The sequence below is a fragment of the Puma concolor genome, chromosome B3 (assembly GCF_028749965.1).
Source record: "Puma concolor isolate L17-30 chromosome B3, mPumCon1.1.hap2, whole genome shotgun sequence".
NCBI lineage: Eukaryota > Metazoa > Chordata > Mammalia > Carnivora > Felidae > Puma > Puma concolor.
In genome coordinates, this window is record NC_141672.1 from 74110141 (window position 1) to 74131938 (window position 21798).

Genomic DNA, 21798 nt, shown 5'->3' on the forward strand with positions numbered 1-21798 from the left:
ATTGTAACTGACGGAAATGTAATAAAACAGTCAAATGTAGATGTAACCAGCTAGGAATATTGTGAAATGTACCAGAGTCATGTTTGTTCAAATATCACAATTTTTATTAAAAGGGAAAATCAAAACATTAAAAAAAATATGTGCCCCCATTTATTCTCTGACATTCCATTCTCTGTCCAAATGGTCTCTCTAATCCCCAACCACTGGAAAACCGACTTTTAAGAAATTTTTATTGCAGGGGCGCCTGGGTGGCTCAGTCGCTTGAGCATCCGATTTCGGCTCAGGTCATGATCTCACAGCTGGTGAGTTCGAGCCCCGCGTCGGGCTCTGTGCTGACAGCTCAGAGCCTGGAGCCTGCTTCGGATTCTGTGTCTCCCTCTCTCTCTGCCCATAACCCACTCGCATTCTGTCTCTGTCTCTCTCAAAAATAAATAAATGTTAAAAAAATTTTTTTAATAAAAAAAGAAATTTTTATTGCAAAATATACACACATGAAATATATATACACTTAAGAATGCTGGCCAAATTTCAGAAAGCCCCCATGTGTCTCTTCCTGCTAAAAATACCCTCTCTGCCCTCCAACCCCAGAATTAACTTACTGTTGTGACTTTTGTGATAACCACTTCCCTGCTTTGCATCATGCCCTTACCCCCTATGGACGCATTTCTATCCAAAATAGTTTCATTTTCACAGTGAATGTAATCCTTCAGGGACTTTTCTCTCAACATTACGTCTGTAAGATTTATTTGTGGGACTGCATGTGGTATTAGTTATTTTCATTGATATGCAATATTCCATTATATAACTATACCACGATTTGATGTTTGTGCTGCTGTTGATGAGTCTTACTGCTGTTTCCAGTCTGGGGCTTTCATGAATAACGCTGCTATGACCTTCTTGGACATGTATCTGGTGGAAATGTTCATATGCTTCTCTAGAATATATACTTAGGAAAAGAGCCAACCTGATGACTGTAACCGGTATCTCCCTGTGATTTAAACTGGTTGGTTCTATGGTATCTACTGAGAGTAACATCTTTTCATACGTGTGTTGGCCACTTGGATGTTTTCTTTTTCGAGATGAAGCTGTTCAAGTCTTTTGCCCATTATTCTATTGAATTGTCTTTTTCTTATTGATTTATAGAAGTTCTTTACATAATTGGAATGTAAGTGCTATGTGTGTTATAAGCATCTTTGCCCCCTCTACCTATTCTTTGTTTCCTCTTGATTTTAATGTATCAGTTCATCAATCCTTTTCTTTATGATTAGTGTTTTTATGCATATGATTTAAAATTTTTACCTATTGTGAAGATATTGTTATATTATATTTTCAAATCTTTATTTATGCTCTGATCCATAATCCACTGAAAATGGATTTTTGGATATGGTATGTGATAAAGGTCATGTTTTATTTTGGGGGGTGTCTATGGGACACCATAAAGACATCTATTGTCCTGGCTGTGTTTATCAGGGAGAAACAAGAAAATAGTCTTTTCCCCACTGCTTTGCCATTCAAACTCCATTATAAATCAAGTGTCCATATATCACATGTGTCCATATGTGTATGTCAGTGCCCAAATGTGTATGGGATCTCTATTCCCAGACCATCAGTCTATGTTCCTGTGCCCATATCGCTACCACACCATCTTCCTTACTATGGCTTTATTTGCTAAAAGCATGACCTCCCATCTTATTCTTCAAGAGCGTCTTGGCTATTAGCCATTTGTTTTTCCACACATGTTTAGAACTGACTAAGCTGTATGAAATACTTCTTGAGTACAATGAATCTACAGATCACTTTTAGAGAATTGATATTTTTATAAAATTTAGTCTTCTAGGGGCGCCTGGGTGGCTCAGTCGGTTAAGCGTCCGACTTCGGCTCAGGTCACGATCTCGCGGTCCGTGAGTTCGAGCCCCGCGTCAGGCTCTGGGCTGATGGCTCAGAGCCTGGAGCCTGCTTCCAATTCTGTGTCTCCCTCTCTCTCTGCCCCTCCCCCGTTCATGCTCTGTCTCTCTCTGTCCCAAAAATAAATAAACGTTAAAAAAAAAATTTTTTTTTAATTTAGTCTTCCAATCCACAAACATAGAATCTCTCTGTGTTTGGGTTTTGTCAAGTGTCTCTTAATGCAATGTTATAATTTTCACCAAAGACATCTTGCACATCTTGTTTTAGATTTGTGTTTAGTTATTTGATCATTTTCATGCCATTTAAATATTACCTTTTCCAAAATTTCATTTCCTAACAGTATTGCTATCTATATTGAAATGTGATTAATTTTTAACATTTATTTATTTATTTTGAGAGAGAGAGTGAGGGAGAGGCAGAGAGAGGTAGGCAGACAGAGCAAGAGCCAGATGCAGGGCTCGAATTCACAAACTGTGAGACCATGACCTGAGTGGAAATCAAGAGTCAGACACTTAACCAACCGAGCCACCGAGGCACCCCAGAAATGTGATTAATTTTTAAATTGATTTTGTGTCTAACAAATCTGTTAAACTATCTTATTAATTATGGTAATCTATCTGTCCATTCTTTGGCATTCTCTATGTACACTATCATATCTTCAAACAATGACAGTTTTGTTTCCTTCTTTCCTGTTCCCCATAACTTTCACTTCTATTTCCTGCCTAACTGCACTCGCTAAAATCTCCAGTCTGATGTTGAAGAGAAATGATAATTATGGGTACTCAGGTGTCCTTGTATTGTTTTGCTCTTGAACAAAAAGAATTCAACATTTCACCCTTAAGTATAAGGACTGCTGTGAGATTTTTGTGGATAATTTTTACCGGATTAAAGCCATCATTTCTATTCATAGATTACCAAAATTTTTTTTAATAATGAGGGTGAATTTTGGCAAATGTTTTCCTTGGTTTGCTTCAAGTGAAGATTCATATGTTTCTTGTTCCATCAATCAATGTGACGTGTTTCAGCAACTGAGTTTTGAATGAAATCCCTCCCCATTCCTAGGAAGGTCATGGTATCTTTTTACTAATTGGTTGATTTGGTTTGCATCAATATTCTGAACTGATACGGCCTGTAATGTTTCTTTCCCATATTGTCTTCATTGGGCTTGGCCTCAACATTTTGCTAGTCTCATAAAGGAGATAGGTGCCATCTACTCTCTAGAAGAAATTGTGTAGTATTCTTTGAATATTTTGTAGAGATTTCCAGTGAAGCCATATGAGTCTATAGCTGCCCTTAATGGAATATTTTTGACAACTGAACGATTTATTTAGTGTTTATAAGAAAATGCAAATTTCTTGAATATGTTTCATTAAGTTAAACTTTCTGAGGATTTGTCAATTTCATGTAGATTTTCAAAATTACATAATGGTTTTCCAATGGCTTATATATAAATATGACTTTTATATACAAATATGCACACATGTATCTCCCAAATACAAACCCTTTCTCAGTTATTGATAATATCTTCTTCCATTCTGTAGCTTTACTTTTCACTATGCTAATAGTGGCTTTAGTGGTCAGAATTTCTGAAATTTTTATATAGATCAATTTATCTATTTTTTTCCTTTGTAATTATAATTTATATTAGGGCTTTTTATGTCCTATTTCAAGTTTTTTTTCCCTACCTTAAGTTTGTAAAAAAATTAATTCTTCTATCTTATCTTCTAAAAGTTTTGGTTTTTAGGGGCACCTGGGTGGCTCAGTCGGTTAAGCCTCCGACTTCAGCTCAGGTCATGATCTCATGGTTTGTGAGTTCAAGCCCCACATTGGGCTCTGTGCAGACAGCTCAGAGCCTGGAGACTGCTTTAGATTCTGTCTCCCTCTCTCTCTGCCCCTCCCCTGTTCGCGCTCTCTCTCTCTCTCTCTCTCTCTCTCCCTCAAAAGTAAAATAAAACCTTAAAAAAAAAATTTTTTTAAGAAAGGATGTGTTTTTAAAATCTTCCCAAATGACTATGAAGTTGTTTCTTCCTGGAGAGTATTCACTCTTTGCTGCTGCTAAGGAGTCAGCCTCAAATCCAGTATTAATTTGAAAGTAATCTTTCTTTCTCTGATTGTTCTTAAGATTTCTGCCATTTCTTGGGGCACCTGGCTGGCTCAGTCAATGGAGTATGCAACACTTGATCTCAGGGTTGAGAGTTCAAGCCCCACATTGGGCATGGAGCTGACTTAATAAATTAATAAAAAAAAAATTTTTTTTAAGATTTCTGCCATTTCTTTAAGACAATGATTTCTAGGTATTAATTTCTTTGTATTATTCTGCTTGAAGTTTTTTTTTAACCTCTAGTTGGATATTTTTCATCAACTTTTTAAAAATCTCAGCCACTATTCTATTTTATATGACCTCTTGTTTTTTCTTCTTCCTCTAGAATTCCAAGTAAATATATGTACAATCTTCTAATTCTATTATTTTCTATATTTTTATCTTTAGGTCTGTCTATGTTGCATTCTTAACACTTTTTTCTGAGCCATTTCAGGTTAGTAATTCTCTTTAGCTTTGTCTAATCTGTTATTAAGTTTTTCCACTGTGACTTTAATTTTGGTTATTACATTTTTCACTTTTTCAAATGTTATGTCACTTTTTTTAAGATTCATGTTCCCTGCAGCTTTTTTAAAGCTTGTTTTTATTTCGGCATAATTGTCTTATTATCTATATTTTATTATTCTAATACACTTATCCCAATAATTAAATTTGTTCTCTGTTCTTATTGTCTATCATTTCCTACTTCTGTTGTCTTATCTCTTTGCTTATCCTCTTGTTTATACTTGACTATATGCTTGTCATTCTACTTGAAAAATAATTTTTAGGTATAAATCAAACCCTGGAATTAAGTGAATTTCCTCTAGATTTGCATTTGATTCCATCAGGCACTTTGGGACACAGTCCATAACCACATCAATGCAAGTTCAAGGTCTGAGATTCCATGAAAGGTCCAAGTAATTCCAATCTTTCATTAAATCACTTGCAAGGATGAGCTCATTACCTCTTCTTTGTTACTTTGAGAGTATAGACTTTTAATGCCCCAGCTCATTGTGAGGAGTGTCTCTGGTTGGACCTGGTTGTGTGGGTTTTGGTCTTTGATTTCTACACCCTTCACCTTATGTGGCCATCAAAGCAGAGCTTTGAATTTTGTAGGTTCAGTAAATTCCCTCAGAACAATAGTAGCCACCTAACGCCCATTATTCCTTCCTTTTTAGCGTGATAAACACTCCTGCATTGGCAGTTCTTTGAGGCTTATAAGGTTTGGGATATTTTGAACAGGTTTGCTTGGGGTTGTTTCTCGTGGGAAGGTTGGCATGAAATCCTAGGTCGCTGTTCATGAACTCTTCTGTCCACATTTCTATGTAGATCATTGGGAGCATACATTTTACTCCCCTTTTTCCCTCAGGCTGGTCTTTATCCTTTTCCCCTTTTTAAAAGAGTTAGACTAATGTTTGTTTGTTTGTTTGTTTGTTTGTTTGTTTGTTTGTTTGTTTTTAACTTTATTTTTTTATTTTTTAAAATTTACATCCAGGGGCGCCTGGGTGGCTCAGTCGGTTGGGCGGCCGACTTCAGCTCAGGTCATGATCTTGCGGTCCGTGAGTTCTAGCCCCGCGTCGGGCTCTGTGCTGACAGCTCAGAGCCTGGAGCCTGCTTCATATTCTGTGTCTCCCTCTCTCTGACCCTCCCCTGTTCATGCTCTGTCTATCCCTGTCTCAGAAATAAATAAACGTTAAAAATTTTTCTAAAAAATTAAAAATTAAAAAAATAAATAAAATTTACATCCAAATTAGTTAGCATATAGCGAAGCAATGATTTCAGGAGTAGATTCCTTAATGCCCTTTACCCATTTAGCCCATCCCTCCCTCCCACAAGCCCTCCAGTAACCCTCTGTTTGTTCTCCATATTTAAGAGTCTCTTATGTTTTGTCCCCTCCCTATTTTTATATTATTTTTGTTTCCCTTCCCTCATGTCCATCTGTTTTGTCTCTTAAAGTCCTCATATGAGTGAAATCATATGATTTTTGTCTTTCTCTGACTGATTTCACTTAGCATAATACCCTCCAGTTCCATCCACGTAGTTGCAAATGGCAAGATTTCATTCTTTTTGATTGCTGAGTAATACTCCATTGAATATATATACCACATCTTCTTTATCCATTCATCCATCGGTGGACAGTTGAGCTCTTTGCATACTTTGGCTATTGTTGATAGTGCTGCTATAAACATGGGGGCGCATGTGTCCCTTCGAAACAGCACACCTGTATCCCCTGGATAAATGCCCAGTAGTGCAATTGCTGGGTCATAAAAAACTGAGTCATAGTCATAAAAAAAAAAACTATTTTTAGTTTTTTGAGGAACCTCCATACTGTTTTCCAGAGTGGATGCACCAGCTTGCATTCCCATAGACTAATGCTTTTAAAGTGTTGAAAACATTTAAGTAGCAATAAATTAAAATTGTCCCAAAAGCTAAGGCACTAATAAAGCCCTTATAATAGTTTCTCTTTTCTCTACACAGTTCTTTCTAGATGCAGAAAGAAATTTCACAAGGTTGCCATCATTAAGCATGTATCAGAGAAGGATGAAGTTCTTTGCAGCTGTGAAAATCATGTATATTTGTATATAAGGAGAGGATTCTTAATTTTCATAAGACGTTCAAATGGGGCCATCATATCCATAAAAGTTTGAGAATTGTATTAGTTTTTAATTCTGACATTTTTGCAAAAATTATGCTATATTACAATGTTTTTCTGTGCACCCACAGAATCTTCTAAGTATTTTTAAGTGTGTCTGTGTTACTCTGTACTGCCTTCTTCTCAACGTGGACTGCATGTTCTTTATGTATTGTAGGTGGTGCTTTATGTGTTACAGGGAGCACGGCAAGCATGCGTTCCCTTGTTAGAAGCCCCTGGGGGCAAAGAACGGGGATTAAGTTAACTGGACTCATATCATGGATGAAAAGGATCTTCGTTGTTTTTCAGCCAGGGTCTGACAGCTCTCAACAAAACTACGTCTCTAGGTCTTTTCTGTGTGCAGGGAGCATTCTGGGACAAAAAGGTCCTCACCTTAAGTAGGAAGCAGGAAAACAGAAATTCTCAACTGTGTGATAATTTTCACGGAGAGTTTGTTGGGGCTCAAGTGCCCTGAGAAAGTAATTATCAGTGGCAGAGCCTTGTTCTGCCCTTTTCCTTCCCTGGCAGTGCACTCTACCCACTCAAGAGAGGGAGCTATTTGATCTGCCTCCACAACCTCTAGAAAGAAGTAGGAGTAGCAAAGGTGCCAGCAGGGGGTCCAGGGACCAAAGGGTAAAGATAGGCAGGCTTCCTCTTCACTCTTTGGCCTCCTCTTCTGACTTATTCCTAGCGTCCTCACCACATCCCCCACCACACCACACCCATCTTTCATTCACCCATGGCCCCACCTTACTAAGTATGACTTAAAGAAGAAATCTAGAGGGTGCCCGGATGGCTCAGTTGGCTGAGCATCCAACTCTTGATTTTGGCTCAGGTCATGATCCCAGGGTCATGGGATCTACCCCCACGTCAGGCTCCACACACAGCCCCTCTCTCTGCTCCTCTCTCCCACTCTCATGCACTTTCTCCCTAAAAAAAAATTAAAATAAATAAATAAGCAATCTAGGAAATGTGCATTCATTTGAAGAACTCAAGTGCCAAAGGACTGAGGCTCTCATCCTGGAAAGGCAGGAAACAGAGGAGATAGGCAGCTACCAGTTTTCCTGCCTTGTTGGGATATTACTGAATTTGGTGGGTTTAGGGTTCTGGGACACAGGGCCCCAAGCCCCCTTCCCTGTCACCCCAGGGGCCCATTTCTGCTGCCAGCACTGACTCAGCAGCTGTGCAGGACAGCGTTGGCTTGGACTATTCTCTTCCCCCCACATCACCGGCAGTTGGTGGGCAAGCTTCCTGGGCAGCCACAGGTGACGAAACCTGTCACACCAGCAGGAGTACGGGACTGTTCTTGAGCCCCCACCCCCAGACTTCCTTCCTCTCTTGGGGGGTACAAGTCTGGCAAGTGAGAGCGGCAGCGGCATCTGACTGGGGCAGTCTTCCCAAGAAGATGCAGCTGCTCCTGTTCCTGATGGCCTTTCTCCTACCCCCCGGGGCTGGGGCAGGTAAGTGACCACCCCCAACCTCAGGCCCGACCCCTCTCACAGACCCTGGAGCCAGACTGCCTAGACCCTTCCTAACTCTGTACCGTTGGGCAAGTTATTTGAATTCACAGTTCCTCAGATTCCTCATCTATAAACTAGGACGAATACCAGTGTGTACCTCCTAGAGTTCAATGAGAGTTAAGTTAGTTGGTGTACATGAAACCCTTGGACTTGCCGCCAGCACAAAGGACACGTGATATACATGTGCTCTCTAGATTCATTCTGCAGTCCGTGTGTCCGAGCCTAGGAAATAAGGATGCAGCAATAACAATACCATCAGCTCATGTCTAGAATCTGAAAAACCAGTCCCCTGCTGCTCATGCGCTGACCTTGAGGAGGCCTCAGAGGGACCTGGGAAGCTCCCTGAGGAAGAAAGTACCAGGGAACTTCGGAAGAGGCCACCCCAGAGGGCTCCAGATTTGCCACCCAGCAGCAGACCACCTCTCCTCATGGTGGGAGCCTGAATCTGACCCTGCCTGGAACCAGAGCTATCCTCCGGGGAGCTGGGAGGGAGCTCAGGTCTGGGATGGGGAGCCAGCAGTGGTTCCTGCCAAACCCGGGAGTCCTACCCCAATGTGTGGTGCCCTGCAAACCCAATTCTCACCCGCAACTCCTCCACTCCCTCATGTCTCCCGCCTCCTCACCTGCCAGCCTTTCTGGAGCCACCACCCTGATGCCCACACCACGGGGTCAGCAAGCACAGAGATAAGTGCGCAATGCTTCCTTCCAGGGGAGATCATCGGAGGCCAAGAGGCCAGGCCTCATTCCCGCCCCTACATGGCTTTTCTTATAATCCAGACTCCAGTGGGGTACAGCACCTGCGGGGGTTTCCTGGTGAGAGAAGACTTTGTGCTGACGGCAGCTCACTGCTGGGGAAGGTGAGCAGCTCGTGTGCCAGTACCGCAGGCCCAGGAGAGCCCCTGACCAGCCATGTGAAAGCAAGCTTCCAGCAATGAAGGGGAAAAAGAGATGAGTGGGATTTGGGGGTGGAGAACGGGCCAGGGTGAATGAAGAGAAAAGGAGGACATGATCAAAAAGAGTAGGAGGAGGAGATGAAAGCACACAGTAGGGCTCAAAATAGGAGTTCAAGCTATTTCTCAACTTATTCCAGGGGAAGCAAGGCTCAGTCACTGCGTCCCCCACCACCCTCAGCTCAGGGCTGAGGAGAAGCACAGAGGACTCGGCCCCTGAAACCCTCCTGTCCCCTCAGTTCCCTCGGCTGCAGTCTTGCCGCCCTGGGCCATCCACCTGGCCTGCAGAGCCTGCGGGCTGAGCTCCTGAGGCTCACGCCTACCCATAGGCCACCTCTCCTTTGCAGTCCTATCACCGTCATCCTGGGGGCCCACAACATCAGGAGGGAGGAAAGAACCCAGCAGCACAGGTCTGTGCTCAGAGCCATCCGCCACCCTGAATACAATCAACAGAGCAACGTGAATGACATCATGTTACTGCAGGTACGGCCCACCCGACCCTCCAGTTCTCCTGCTGAGCCAGTCCACTCCCAGTGCAGGGGGGCCTGGCCATCCTGGGAGGCCGAGGAGGAGGCAGGGGCAGAGCCGCAGGGTGGGGACGGTGTGCTGCACGCACCGCCCCTGAGTGCCCCCTCCCCTTCTCCTGCCAGCTGGAAAACAGAATCCAACAGAGTGAAGCTGTGAGGACAGTGTCTCTGCCTCAGGCACAGGCCAGACTGAGACCTGGGGCCGTGTGCACCGTGGCAGGCTGGGGCCTGGTGAGCCTGAGCAGGAGTACAAACAGACTCCATGAGGTGCAGCTAACCGTGCAGAGGGATAGCAGGTGCCGCAATCGCTTCAGTTTCTACACCGGCCAAACACAAATTTGTGTGGGAAACCCAAGTTCGAGGAAGTCCGCCTTCCTGGTAAGGCCATGGGCATCTGCCAATACTGCCTGACAGGCTGGGCAGTCGAAACAGGCTATTCCCCACGGCGTCAGTCTGGAGGGGTCAGAGTAGAGGGAGGTAGGGTCTTTTCCCATCAATCTGGTCTCTAGGGTAACGGGAGGAGCACTGGGCACACAACATATACGTGTGCAGTGTTTTCCTGGAGAAGGCAAAGGCACCTTGACTTGGGTTGAGCTAGAGACAGTAACTCTAGCCAGGCCTGAAGCCCAACCATGGAAAGACCGGAAGGCTGACTTCCGTACTTCCACCGCCCTTCCATCCTCCCCCCACTCGCCCCTGCTTTCTCTGAGAGCCAGGCCTTAGGGCAGCAGGAGCCCAGAGGCCTGGTTTAAGGTCTTTTCCTCTCCTTGTCCACAGGGGGACTCCGGAGGCCCCCTGATATGTAACAATGTGGCCGAGGGGATTGTCTCCTATGGAGACAGGAGGGGGATTCCTCCCGCAGTCTTCACCAGGGTGTCCAGCTTCGTGAACTGGATAACCAGAACAATGGAACGCTTCAAGCGGCAGAACCAGACCTGGACACCGCTGTGACTGATTCTGCTCTGGGGCGGCTCCAGAGGGGGTGGCCAGAGCCTTAATAAATGTCCATGTCTAGAGTGGAATTAACTGACTTTTCATGGGTTCATTAAACATCATTCGGTACACAACAAGCACATGCCAGGATAGAGTCTGGGCTCCTCCAGGAAAGTGGGGTTCTTCCCCAGGACAAATTAACCCCTCCCACACCACTCTGGAGATCAGGATGAGCTACTTCCTTCCTCCCGGCCATCCATTCCCTCATTTCTCCTCCCCCCACCACCTGGGAGAAGGGTGGAAAGACATATCTTTTCTCAGGGCAAAGCTCTCTACTCTTCACCCTACCAGAGATTCCCCTACTAGGTATTAAAGTAGACTCTAAAACTGTATGCCAGTGCTATGTGTAGGGCAGGGAGACCAAAGGGACAGAATTGAAATTCAATACAAAGCTTGATTTAATACATGATAAAGGTGGCATCTCAAATCACTGAGAAACAATGAATTTTCAATAGATGGTATTGGAACAAAGAGATAGTAGTCATTTGGGGGGAAAAAGATAAAACTGGACCTACTCCTTGCACTGTAAGCCACAATAAACCTCAAATGAATCAAATATCTAAAAGCAAAAAAAAATGAAACCATACAAGTACTTGAAGGAAGAAAAAAATAAAGATTTGCTTGCTTAAAAATAGCGACCGAACACTCACGTTCACAGCACCGTTATTCACGATGGCCAAGAAATGGAAGCAATCCAAGGGCCTATGGACAGCCAACATTCTTCTCTTAAACCCTTAGGCTACAACCAAACCCCACTGAATTACAGACCACTGTTCTCATCTTTTTTTTTTTTAAATATCTTTCTTTTCTTAATGTTTATTTCGAGAGAGAGAGTGCACTCATGCATGCATGCAAGTCGGGGAGGGGCAGAGAGAGAGGGAGAAAGAGAATCCTAAGCAAGCTATGCGCTGTCAGCACAGAGCCCCACTCGGGGCTCCATCCCATGAACCAAATCGTGAGATCATGACCTGAGCCAAAATCAAGAGTCACTTAAGTGACTGAGCCACCTAGGCACTCTCATTTTCTTATGTTGATACTCCAACATTACACAAAACTCCACACAAAATGTTGACTAAAGTAAGGACGTGTATCCTAAAAACTAGCCCATAACTGTGTATACCAATACTATATTCAAATAAAAGATTACTAAAAACTGCATAATTTAAACCATACTTTAAACACCTTCTTAAGATAACTGTACAGAATCAGCTGGAAGGTTTTTTGTTTTTTTTTTTGACATCCATCAAAATGCTAATTACTCCTTGCAGTGTGACATTTACCATCTGACTTTTTGCAGTTTCCATCATCTTAAATGGAATAGTCACTGAACTCATATTTTATCAAGTCTAACTGGCTATATACAAAAATACTTTGAAGTAAATTTAATCATTATCGTATGGCTATTTTTTATCAGAAAGTCATTTGCCTATAATATTCAGTGTAAGCCATTTATCAACCAAATTGTAATCAACATCACATCTTTGACAATACACAGGCACTCTCTATATTTGTTATCATCTATCCATAGGAATTATCTATTATTTGCATGTTCTGGGGGATAACAGTCTCATTATTAAGTGTTTGCATTGGCAAACAGAAAGAGTACTTGCTGGTGGGGAAAAGGGAAGGCAGAGCGACGAATGAGTCCATTTAGCCCTGCCTCTCCGTGACATTTACTCAGAGCCCAAGAGCACCACTCTGGACTCAGTGCCCAGGAAACACCAGGGCCGACCCATCTCACCTCCATGTCTTTCTCTGCCAGTCAGCACTTCCAAGGCATCTCTCTCTCTCCCGCTGCCCTGCTGGGAAGATTGCCACAGACCTCACAGTGTTCACCTCCAGAGGACAATTCTGATCATGAGCATCTCAGAAGCCAAGCCTATCCCCACCCCTCCACAGGTCTGCACTCTTCCCTATTAAGTAAACCGCAGCAGCAAAACTTTGGGAAGCAAGTCTTTTGCACACAGAAAACTAGAGCAAAAGGACTCGGTTTCTCCCACTTTCTTTCTCCAGGTGCAAACTCTGTATTACATGCCCTCCTGACTTGACTGAAAAGCCATAAAACAACCATGACAAGCTCGTACACAGAAACCCAACTGGGAACTTCTCCCAAACCAATAGCTACAGCAGACTTCCTATCTACAGAGACTTGGTGCCTCCACTCACCCCCCCCCACCTTCCCCCCCACCCCCAAGGCAGAGCATCAGAGTCAGGAGAAACTAGACACTGGCAGTTCATCATAGCTATAGCAGAGCTACAGAGGTGAGGGGTGGTGACCATGATAATGGTGTCTGAGGAAAAGAGGGGAAAGGTGGGTGCTCCAAGAGCAAGTTGGACAGGTACGGAAAGTTAGACATAGGATAGGGATATTGAGGGCTGGGGTTCTTAAAGGAGCATGGCTCTGTCACCTCCACAGGACAGCCCTGACCTTGAGTCAACAGCGACAGAAGAAATGGGACCGGAATGCAAAGGACCTGGGAACCCCAGCCTTGACAGAAAGTGAAGTTTGCCTCCAGACTGTTGCTCCAAAAAAACAGGTGTGCTGAGAGGTAGGGGAAACTGAAGACGTGGGCACTAGGGTCACCCCATCTCTGCCAACCCAAACCACGCCATTTGCACTTGCACTTCTACCCTCCCAGGACAATGTGTTCTGCACCCTTCACTGTCAACATGGTCTTAGGAGAAACATGTTGCCCCCTGCAAAAAGGCACAGAAAGTCAAAATTTACCCAAGTATACTTCTCCCAGTACTAGGGAGACTAATTTTTAGAGTGCTACCTGGGGAGTTAGCCAAAATAGACAACAAAAAGTAAAACATAATAATATAATATGTAATAAATAATTATACACATCTAAGTTATTTAAGATTGAGTGTTCCTATAGGTGTTTCAAAAATTTATTTCATTCTTATTTAATTCTCTCTTATGTGCTATTTTTAAACTAATCAACAATAGATTATTGACTATGGCCACTAGTAACTAACTGTAAGACTAATGAAACATTAATATGTATGGTAAAGTATGCTATTTTGTGTTTCTGTCACTTGAACAGCATTTTTTTTCATCTTTTCTTAGAGTTACACTTCGTTGTATCTTATTGTGTTGCTTTAATATACAAAAAAAAAGTATATCATTATGTATATCAATATTCTAAAGGAAAAAATAAATACATAAGGATTAGGTAGACAATGCCTACATATGATTAAAATAGCAGCGCTGTGTTATCTCTGTCTTATGATAGAGTAGAATCTCACCATTTTTCTTGTTTCCTTTTACAATGATACTAGATGATCTAACTGTCTGCCTCTTGAGAACATCCTTCCTTCTTCTGGTAAAAACAGAGTGAATTATATTCAAACATCATATACTCTGACCTGCAGTTCTGGCTGGTTCCTGGTCTCCTCAAGCTAAACAGCCTCTCAGCAGAAACGCCTGAGTGTGCAATACTGAGGATTTTACTTCTCACCAGCAACAGGCAATTTGATTTGCAGGAGTTAGTTCCCAGCTCTCCAAAACTGTGTCTCCATTGGGCCTGTAGGACTGCCCTGGTGGACAAGCCATTAGTCAGAATCCATCCTGTCACATGGTTTTCAAATTGGGGCACCGCCTGAAAGGGGATGAGAACGAAGGGACCAGCCCTCACCCCATACCACCCCATCAGAACAGCTCATCAATTTTAAATACTTAGCACAGGTCCAAATTTTACTTAAGGAAAATATTCATGGCTTAAGAAAGTCACAATTTTGGGGCGCCTGGGTGGCGCAGTCGGTTAGGCGTCCGACTTCAGCCAGGTCACGATCTCGCGGTCCGTGAGTTCAAGCCCCGCATCGGGCTCTGGGCTGATGGCTCAGAGCCTGGAGCCTGCTTCCGATTCTGTGTCTCCCTCTCTCTCTGCCCCTCCCCCGTTCATGCTCTGTCTCTCTCTGTCCCAAAAATGGATAAAAAACGTTGAAAAAAAAAATTTTAAAATAAAAAAAAAAAGAAAGTCACAATTTTGAAGGACACTGATAGACACTAACCAGCTCCATTAAAAGAGAAGGCCCAGAAAGGAAAGCGACCAGCACGGCCCTGGGGTGAGTTCTTCTCAGGCACAACACTGGACCCTGGTCTCCCAACTCCCAGCCAGTTCTGCCAATGAAAAGATATTGTTCCTCACACTTTCTCCTCTTCCAGGCCCTTGGCCACATGGCCGTGGGCCTGCCACTCTCATGTCTGTATTTTGAGGCCAAGTGGACCCATCCTGTCTCTCCCTTCTCCGAAATGAAACCTGCCTCCCTGTGGCTTCCCACAATCCGTACAGCTCTGTCAAGTGACAGTGTTTGACTAACCTGAGTATCTTCTGGAATCCCTGTATTAGTGTGACTTACCAAGCTACTAAACCCTCTGTGAGAGTTAGGGGCCTAGAATGAAAACAAGAAGTTACTTTATATGTTCCACCTTCCAAGTGATGACCTATCCAATAGACACAAAAGCAGCATCAACATTATGTCCAATCTGAGATAAGATTTCAGAGGTCTTCTCTTATCTGTATGAAGTTATAAATGAACAAAGAAGTCATTGGAAGTATCAGGTTGATTGTATTCTATCCAAAAGCTGACAGCCCTCTGGGAATGCAAGCTGGTACAACCACTCTGGAAAACAGTATGGAGGTTCCTCAAAAAACTAAAAATAGAACTACCCTATGACCCAGCAATTGCACTACTAAGTATTTATCCAAGGAACAGGTGTGCTGTTTCAAAGGGACACATACACCCCGATGTTTATTGCAGCACTATCAACAATAGCCAAAGTATGGAAAGAGCCCAAATGTCCATCGATGGAGGAATGACTAAAGAAGATGCGGTATATATATACAATGGAGTATTACTTGGCAATCAAAAAGAATGAAATCTTGCCATTTGCAACTACGTGGATGGAACTGGAGGGTATTATGCTAAGTGAAATTAGTCAGGGAAAGACAAATATCATATGACTTCACTCATATGAGGACTTTAAGAGACAAAGTAGATGAACATAAGGGAAGGGAAACAAAAATAATACAAAAACAGGGAGGGGGACAAAGCATAAGAGACTCATAAATATGGAGAACAAACAGAGGGTTACTAGAGGGGTTGTGGGAGGGGGGATGGGCTAAATGGGTAAGGGGCATTAAAGAATCTACTCCCAAAATCATTCTTGCACTATATGCTAACTAACTTGGATGTAAATTTAAAAAAATAAAATTAAAAAAAAAAAAAAGCTGATAGCTCTCAAGCCCCTGTGTACAGAGAACTGCAGAGCAATGATACTATCATTGTTGATAACACTATCAACAGCCTAGAAATGTGGTTCCTGCAACAACCTCACCACAGAAAAGATCTTTCTGTGTGAGGGGAAAGGCGATATAGTGAAAGCTCATAGCCTGAGAATCAGAACCAGGAGAAAATTGGTGGTCACTGAGCCAGCCCCTTTTTCTACTTCACCTCAAGGACTGAAAAGCCTGGAAAAAGAAAACCTCTTAACAGACCCATTCAGCCTTTCAAGAAGTTACTTCTACTCCTGTTTTTCTTGGCTGATCTCCTACCCTCCAGGAGGTAAGGGACCATTCTGTTAAAAAGAAAACCACAGGCCCCAAATGGCTTCACTTAGATCCAGTCCCCAAACCAGGGCTTGATACCTAATCTAACTGCAGTTTCAACCTCCCTCAGAAATGTTGTCTAAACCTGTCAGTCAGGAATTTTTCCATTGAGTCTGCCTTGTGGGCCCTCTCCAGGCCCCTAAGGAAGATGAGGTAATCTGTTTTTTCCCTAAGGAAAAGCCACCTTGCCTGAAACAAATCGTTTCCTTCTGCTTTCTTGCCCCATCCTCCTTCTATAAAAACTCTCCATTTTGTGCATCTCTTCGGAGCGACCCTCTGTTTTCTAGATGCAATGCTGCCTGACTCATAAATCATTTAATAAAGCCAATTAGATCCTTAAAATTTCCTCAGCTGAATGTTTGTTATGTAACAATCCCTAGACTCAGAGGCCTGGCTTATGCCAGCAGTGACACTTCCCCAGCATCCCAGTGAGGTTATTACTATGATTCTTTCTTGCCTCACTCCCATAAATTTTCTGAGCCCCAGGTCTGTCATTGGATATACAACGTACAGAAATTACAGAACAGGGGCGCCTGGGTGGCGCAGTCGGTTAAGCGTCCGACTTCAGCCAGGTCACGATCTCGCGGTCCGTGAGTTCGAGCCCCGCGTCAGGCTCTGGGCTGATGGCTCAGAGCCTGGAGCCTGTTTCCGATTCTGTGTCTCCCTCTCTCTCTGCCCCTCCCCCGTTCATGCTCTGTCTCTCTCTGTCCCAAAAATAAATAAACGCTGAAAAAAAAATTTTTTAAAGAAATTACAGAACAGAAAACTGCTTCCAAAGAGACATAATGTGTCCTCTCCCCTAGATGGGTCATACCCTGTCACCCAAAAAGTGACATTACTAGGATGCCACAGGATCCTGGCAGCAGAGGAAAGCTGAAAATGAGGGCTGGAACTTCTCATTCTCCAAAGCTGAAAGTGGTTATCTATCCCAGGAGCTATTGTCAGAAAGTCCCCAAATTACACACACACCCCAATGTTTATAGCAGTACTATTGACAATAGCCAAAGTATGGAAATAACCCAAATGTCCATCAACTGATGAATAGATCAAGAAGATGTGGTATATATATATATACAATGGAATATTGGTTATCAAAAAGAATGGAATCTTGCCATTTGCCACTACATGGATGGAATTAGAGAGTATTATGCTAAGCAAAATAAGTCAGTTGGAGAAAGACAAATATCATATGATTTCAGTCCTTTGTGGAATTTAAGAATAAAATAGATGAACATAGGGGAAGGGAAAGAAAAATAAGATAAAAACAGAGAGGGAGACAAATCATAAGAGACTCTTAAATACACAGAGCAAACTGAGAGTTGCTGGGGGGGTGATGCGTACGGGGATGGCTCAAATGGGCAATGGGCATGAAGGAGGGCACTTATTGGGATGAGCGCTAGGTGTTATATGTAAGTGATGAATCACTAAATTCGATTCCTGAAATCATTATTACGCTCTATGTTAACTAATTTGGATTTAAATTTTATAAATAAATAAATAACACAAAAAGAAAAAGAAAAGGAAGTCCCCAAATTAAAAACAAGTAACCTGAAAAAGCATCATAAAATCTTAGAAAATACAAAACTGTTTTTGATAATATGAAAGTGATCAAATTAGACATGATTTCAATATGAGGCCACAAAACCCCAGGTCTAAAGGCACTTATCTGGCAACATCCAATCCAACTTGACACAATCAGCTAGCGCCTAAAGTTAAGAATGTAAGGAGCTTGGAAGTTGACAGACCATCCAAACAACAAGTAAAAAGCTGACAGACTACACAATCAGCAAACCCTTCTTGGGGTCATAAGAGGTGACCCCTATGATTTGGAAAAACTGACAGGCAAATACAGGGAGCCACAGCTCAATGGAGTCAAGATTCCCGGAGCAAGAACCACTGTGGGAACCAGTGCTGGTGCAGAAAAACCTGAGCTGTAATTGACAGACTGCTGGAGGCTCAGTGTGGACAAGCCTGAGAGTTAAGAAACTGCAGGACGACCTGGCCACAGAGGGACCCCACACTTTGGTGAGATTTACCTCCTAGTGCTCAATCAGATTTTCACAGTAAATACTGGAGGAAAATCCCCTCGTGCTCCTGGCAGGGAAAGAAGGAAAATGAGCCATTCTGAAAGAAAACAGAAGACTCTGTTCTTCTTAAAAAGCCTTGCCCTCAGGAGAAACCAGTTTCTCCTAAGCCTAACCTGCTGGGGTACTGTCAGACCTAACTGACCCGGGAGAAAGGAAATACCCAACTCCAGCCCCCCTAGCTATCCTGTCCCCCCCCAGGGAGACACGTGAAATTCACAGTCCAGAGGCACAGTCTCACTAAAAGACTGAGACGGAATCAAAGGACTACAGAATGCTTCCCGTCTCCCCACATCTTACTGCCACATAATTAAAGGCCTATTTATAGCAGTTCCTTTTACCATCATGTCTAGTTATCAAGAGAAAAATGACAAGGCATACCAAAAAGCAAAAAATAAAATTTTAAGAGAGAGAGCAAGCATCAAAGCCATATATGGCAGGGATATTGGAATTATCAGAGCAAGAATTTAAACAACTATGGTTAATATGCCAAGAGCTCTATGGAGAAGAAGGAAGGGGGCACAAGAACAGATGGGCAATGTAAGCAGAGAGGTGAAAATGCCAAGAAAGAACCAAAAAGAAAGGCTAGAGATCAAAAACGCTTTTCAGAAATGAAGAATGTCTTTGATGAGCTTATTTGTAAATTGAAACTGGATGAGTTTTATTCATAGATTGAAACTGGGGAAAGAATCTCAGTGCTTAAGCATATCTCAACAGAAACATCCAGAACTGAAAAACAAAGAGAACAAACACTGAAAAACAAACAAAAAGAACATCCAAGGACTGTGAGACAACTACAAAATATGTAACATGCATAATGAGAATGCCAGAAAAGGAAAAAAGAGAAAGGAACAGAAGACATATTTGAAATAATAATGACTGAGAATTTCCCACAAATTTCATGTCACCAAACCAAAGGTCCAGGAAGCTCAGAGAACACGGAGCAGGATAACTGCCCCAAAAAACTACACCAAAGCATCTCATCTTCAAACTACAGAAAATCAAAGATTAAGGGGAAAAATCCCTAAAAAATCCAGAGGAAAGAAACACCTAACCTATAGAGGAACAAAGATGAGAATTACATCCAACTTCTCCTCAGAAACCATGCAGGCTGGCAAGTGGTATCTTTCAAATAGGCCCATTTCATCTAGATTATCAAGTTTGTGGGCAAAGAACTGTTTATAGTAGTCCTTGATTATCCTTGCAATGTCCATGGTGTCTGTAGTGAGATCCTATATATATATATATATATTTAATACATAAATGTTACATATGTATGTGATATATATATGACATGTGTAAGTGGATATAATAGAATATTATATATATATTATGGAATGTAAGTTTATACATAAGCGAAATAAATGACAGTAATGATACAGGGATGGGAGGGAGGAATTAGGATTATTTTGTTATTATAAGGGAGGCACACTACCTGTGAAATGGTACGGTATTATTTGCAAGAGGACTTGGGATTGGTTGTAAATATATTGCAAACTGTAGGTCAACCACTACAAAAAGCAAAGAAGAAAGAAAGAAAACAGTAACAAATATGGTAGATCAATAATCATTTTGAATGTCAGTGGTCAAAATGCACCAATTAAAATACAGAAATTGGGGTGCCTGGGTGGCTCAGTCGGTTAGGCGTCCGACTTCGGCTCAGGTCATGATCTCACGGGCCGTGAGTTCAAGCCCCGCGTCAGGCTCTGTGCTGACTGCTCAGAGCCTGGAGCCTGTTTCGGATTCTGTGTCTCCCTCTCTCTCTGACCCACCCCCATTCATGCTCTGTCTCTCTCTGTCTCAAAAATAAATAAACGTTAAAAAAAAAAAATTAAAATACAGAAATTGTCAGAGTCTATCAAAAAAGAAGACTCAACTATATGTTGTTTACAAACCCATTTTACACTTAAAAGCACATATAGATTAAAAGTAAGTGGATAGAGAAAAATAATATACTATGGTAACACTAATCAAAAGAAAGCAGGGAAAGGCGCCTGGGTGGCTCAGTTGGTGGATTAGCTCAGGTCATGATCTCACAGCTCATGGGTTTGAGCCCCACATTGGGCTCTGTGCTGACAGCTCGGAGCCTGGAGTCTATTTTGGATTCTGTGTCTCCCTCTCTTTCTCTGCCTCTCCATGGCTCTCACCGTCTCTCAAAAGTAAATAAGCATTAAAAAAAATTTTTTTAAGAAAGCAGGGATAGCTATATTTCACCAGACCAGACTTCAAAGCATGGAAAGTTATCAGGGATAAAGAAGGGCACTCTACATAATGATAAAGGGGCTAATTCTCCACGAAGATATAACAATTCTAAAGATGCATTTGCTTAACCACAGGAGCATCACACTATTTGAAGCAAAAACTATAGAACTGAAAAAAGAAACAGATGAATCCACTATCATAACTGGAGACTTCCAACACCTCTGTCTCAGAGGTGGACAGATCCAGGGGTAGAAAATCAGTAAGGACATAGTTGAACTCAACAATACCATCAATCAACTTGATACAAGGGACATCTCTAGACTCTTTTATCCAACAGCAGCAGAATATGTATTCTTCTCATGATCACATGGAACATTCACCAAGATAAACCACATTCTGGGCCATAAAACACACCTTAACAAATTTAAAAGAATGGAAATCAGGGCGCCTGGGTGGCTCAGTCAGTAAAGTGTCTGACTCTTAATTTCAGCTCTGGTCATGATCTCACATAATTGGGCTCTTCGCTGACATTGCAGATCCTGCTTGCGATTCTCTCTCTCACTCTCTCTCTCTGCCCCTTTCCTTCTCATGCATGCTGGCTCTCTCTCTCAAAATAAACAAACTTTTAAAATATACATATCCTGGGGCGCCTGGGTGACTCAGTCGGTTGGGCATCTGACCTCAGCTCAGGTCATGATCTCATGGCTTGCGAGTTCGAGCTCTGAGTCAGGCTCTGTGCTGACAGCTTGGAGCCTGGACCCTGCTTTGGATTGTATCTCCCTCTCTCTTTCTGCCCCTCCCCCACTCACACTGTGTCTTTCTCTCCTTTAAAAATAAATAAACATAAAAAAATTTTTTTAATATACATACCCTTTTAAAAAAAAATAAAATCATGGGAATCATACAATGTTTGCTCTTGCACCACAATGGAATTTAACTAAAAATCAATAACACAGAGATAACTAGAAAATCATAAAGTACATGGAGATTAAACTTCTGGAGCACCTGGGTGGCTCTGTCAGTTAAGCAGCCGACTTCAGCCCAGGTCATAATCTCACAGTTCAGGGATTCGAGTCCCACATCGGCTCTGTGCTGACAGCTCAGAACCTTGAGCCTGCTTCAGATTTTATGTCTCCTTCTCTCTCTGCCCCTCTTCCACTCACTCTGTCTCTCTCAAAAATAAACATTAAAAAAAAAAAAAAAACTTCTAAAGAGCATATAGTCAAAAAGGAAATCTCAAAAAAAATTTTAAAATATTTTGAACTAAATGAAAACATGACTTATCTAAAATTA

General features: G+C 42.3%; 1 protein-coding gene and 1 long non-coding RNA gene across 2 annotated transcripts in view; one reads left to right on the top strand and one right to left on the bottom strand.

Annotated features, from left to right (window-relative positions):
- LOC147580061 (uncharacterized) overlaps window positions 1–21798 on the bottom strand; it is a 100779-nt gene that overhangs the window by 25233 nt on the left and 53748 nt on the right. The window lies entirely within an intron of this gene.
- Window positions 7945–10633, top strand: LOC112855266 (cathepsin G-like). Its single transcript, XM_025918846.2, has 5 exons — window positions 7945–8074; window positions 8844–8991; window positions 9432–9567; window positions 9735–9989; window positions 10389–10633. Exons 1-5 carry the CDS (start codon window positions 8020–8022, stop codon window positions 10560–10562), a joined length of 768 nt encoding a protein of 255 aa, XP_025774631.1. The 5' UTR covers window positions 7945–8019; the 3' UTR covers window positions 10563–10633.